The sequence below is a fragment of the Humulus lupulus genome, chromosome 2 (genome assembly GCF_963169125.1).
Source record: "Humulus lupulus chromosome 2, drHumLupu1.1, whole genome shotgun sequence".
Classification (NCBI taxonomy): Eukaryota; Viridiplantae; Streptophyta; class Magnoliopsida; order Rosales; family Cannabaceae; genus Humulus; species Humulus lupulus.
The window spans coordinates 173,845,167-173,847,707 of record NC_084794.1 but is presented as its reverse complement, the minus strand read 5'-3'; the positions used below and the strand labels follow the sequence as shown (position 1 = coordinate 173,847,707).

The 2,541-nt window shown below is 31.6% G+C and overlaps 1 protein-coding gene across 1 annotated transcript; it reads right to left on the bottom strand.

Annotated features, from left to right (window-relative positions):
• Positions 1-1,338: 1,338 nt before the first annotated feature.
• On the bottom strand, positions 1,339-2,328 carry LOC133816420 (uncharacterized). Its single transcript, XM_062248927.1, has 2 exons — positions 2,223-2,328; positions 1,339-2,132 (listed from the first exon to the last, which is right to left on the bottom strand). The coding sequence occupies exons 1-2, from the start codon at positions 2,304-2,306 to the stop codon at positions 1,743-1,745; spliced, it is 474 nt and encodes a 157-aa protein (XP_062104911.1). The 5' UTR covers positions 2,307-2,328; the 3' UTR covers positions 1,339-1,742.
• Between the last annotated feature and the right edge of the window lie 213 nt (positions 2,329-2,541).

Here is a 2,541-nt window from a genome sequence, read left to right as displayed (position 1 = left end):
TAAAGCAAGAAAGAAGGAAATAAAAAAGAAAAGAATAGCAGAAAAACCACAAGGGTAAAAAAAAAATTGCCTAACATACACTACATCCAACCAATAAGAGAAAAAGAAAAATCTAAAACGCAACTATAATGGAGGCTATCTAATTGCCAGAATAAAGAACTATATAAAAGGAGCACCCAGCAGCATAAATAGAAAGTAATTGGACAAAAGGGTTGCAGATGTGGTAACTTCTCTACAGGCTGTTGTACAAATTTATTAAAAGAAAATAATACATGATGTGTAAATGTGACAAAATTACCATATTCATTTCATACACCAAGAAACACTACTTGTGCAAGGAAACCTCTAAGAGCCAGACCAATGACTAATGCTATTCCCAGAACAATAGAAGAAAAGCTTCAGACAAGACATAGTATGGAACTAAAGAAGTTCTACATGTTAGCATTCAGAGTGAAGAAAAGAAAAAATCAAAGAGGGTATGAGTTAAAAGGATTGACTCACTCAAACCATTACTATCAGGAACTTAATAAATGCTTTCTCTTGTCAAACAACAATACTAAGTGAGATGAGATTAAAAAAAACTTTAATCTTTATGCAATGAAAAATAGAAGAATTTCATAGCCATTAGCAAAATACGAGAATCACAAAAGTAGTGCTAACAATAATAACTAACTTACCTGTAATGATCTGTGAAGCCTAGTTCCAGGAATGTTTATTGGTAATGACATGAGGCCTGCAATGAATTCTTGAAATTGTTTTCTTAGAGACTCCATTTCCTCACCAGGATCCAAATTAATCAATGCCTTAACTAGTACTTGAAATGCAATCTGAGAGAGAGACCAAAAGGGGGTTTAGTCTTATATGTGTTATTAACTTTTAAAAAGTACCATTAAACATAATAATTGTGAATCTGTTTTGACAGACAATTATTCAAACAAACTTATTCTGAACCCCATAACAACTGGTTCACCTTTTCTATTTAGCAAATCATTTTCAAACCTAAGTAGAAGCCAGAGATGGGGTATTTCAAAAATCAATAATTATTACTTTCACTGTTTCACAGACAGATTCTTTATCCCCCAAACAAATAAATATTTATGAATATAAATAAATCACCCCCTAAAAATATCTTAACCACACAAAAAAGGCCAAAGGTTTAAACTTTAAAGATAGAAGGCATCTTTTGTTTTTTGCTGTATTTACTTCAAACTCTTCCCAAAAAAACTAAACTCAGATGAACCAAGTAATAGTCTTTATTTTTTATTTTTCCTTTCTAAACTTCAAATATTAAAGTTTATGTATGTATGTATGTATAGAGAGAGAGAGAGAGAGAGAGAGAGAGAGAGAGAGAGAGAGAGAGAGAAGGCTTATAATGCAAAACCATGAAACTGCTTCTGAAAATTAGATTTTCCATCACAGGGCAAATAAGCATGCAAAGAAAGTGAAAACTAACAAAAAAAAAATGACAATATCTTCATATTATTACATAAGGCAAGAAAATATATATTTTGTAGCTGTAAAAAGAGACCATTTTAATATATAAATGCCTTTAGAGATTAATGCAAGAAATTTCATGAACATTGAAAATTCATTAAGAACCAATCACATCTTCAAGGTTTAAACACCACCACTTCAACCATCACCTTTGGCATTCACCACCACCAACAGCAAACACAGATCATCATCACCACAGCCAACATGAGAAAATAGTAATAAATAAATAAATAAAATAAAATAATGGATCATGGTGAGTACCAAAGATGGTGAGAGCAGAAAAGATGGAGGCTCAAAATGAAATCAATGCACATATCAATACAAAAATAAAAGTTTTCATCATCAGGCACAAAGTAATCTAGAAACAAAACCAAGTACCATGACTCATCATAGTTGCAACAAGATAATGCAGTCTTTGTAGTTACCCCAACTGGTCCTGTAACTAAGAGGACGTTTTTCAGCCTATCCTCCTCATATTGGCTTCCTGAATCAGAGTCACTTTCAGAATAGATATAATCATCTTTTTCCCTATCACTTGTATCACAATCAATATGATCCTTGCATATTTGAAACTTTCTTTCACGCCATTGTTGTAGCCACCCACTCAAAAACTTCACAGATTCATCATTAACACAGACCTGCAGGAAAATGTTTTTTTTTCCAGTTTAAGAGACTGAAGAAACTTCTAAATGTACTAGTCAAAGAAGAAATAGTCCAAGAAATCTAACCTCCATGGCAGTTTTTGGCTTGTAACTGTAAGTCCATAAGCTATTCCTTGGTTGATTACCACAACCAAAATAGTATGACTTCATTCTGCAATAAAATGCAGCTATAAGCTTAATAAAATCTCTAGATAGACTAAACAATTAAAACTAAGAACAATGCTTAACTATTCAAACACATTATGATAATCAATTCAACACTATTGGAGCAATTAAATGAAACATATTTAATATTGACTCTACTAAAAAAGCCAATGTAAAAATTAACAGCTACAGAAAATTTTATTATTTTTACCAAGAAACTATAATAATTGTTATGTAGTAT

Bases quoted from the DNA above. Each gene is read 5' to 3' on its own strand.
- LOC133816420 (XM_062248927.1), bottom strand. From the start codon at position 2,306: ATGAAGTCATACTATTTTGGTTGTGGTAATCAACCAAGGAATAGCTTA. The intron at 2,133-2,222 runs GTTAGATTTCTT...ATTTTCCTGCAG, and splicing joins AGCCAAAAACTGCCATGGAG to GTCTGTGTTAATGATGAATC.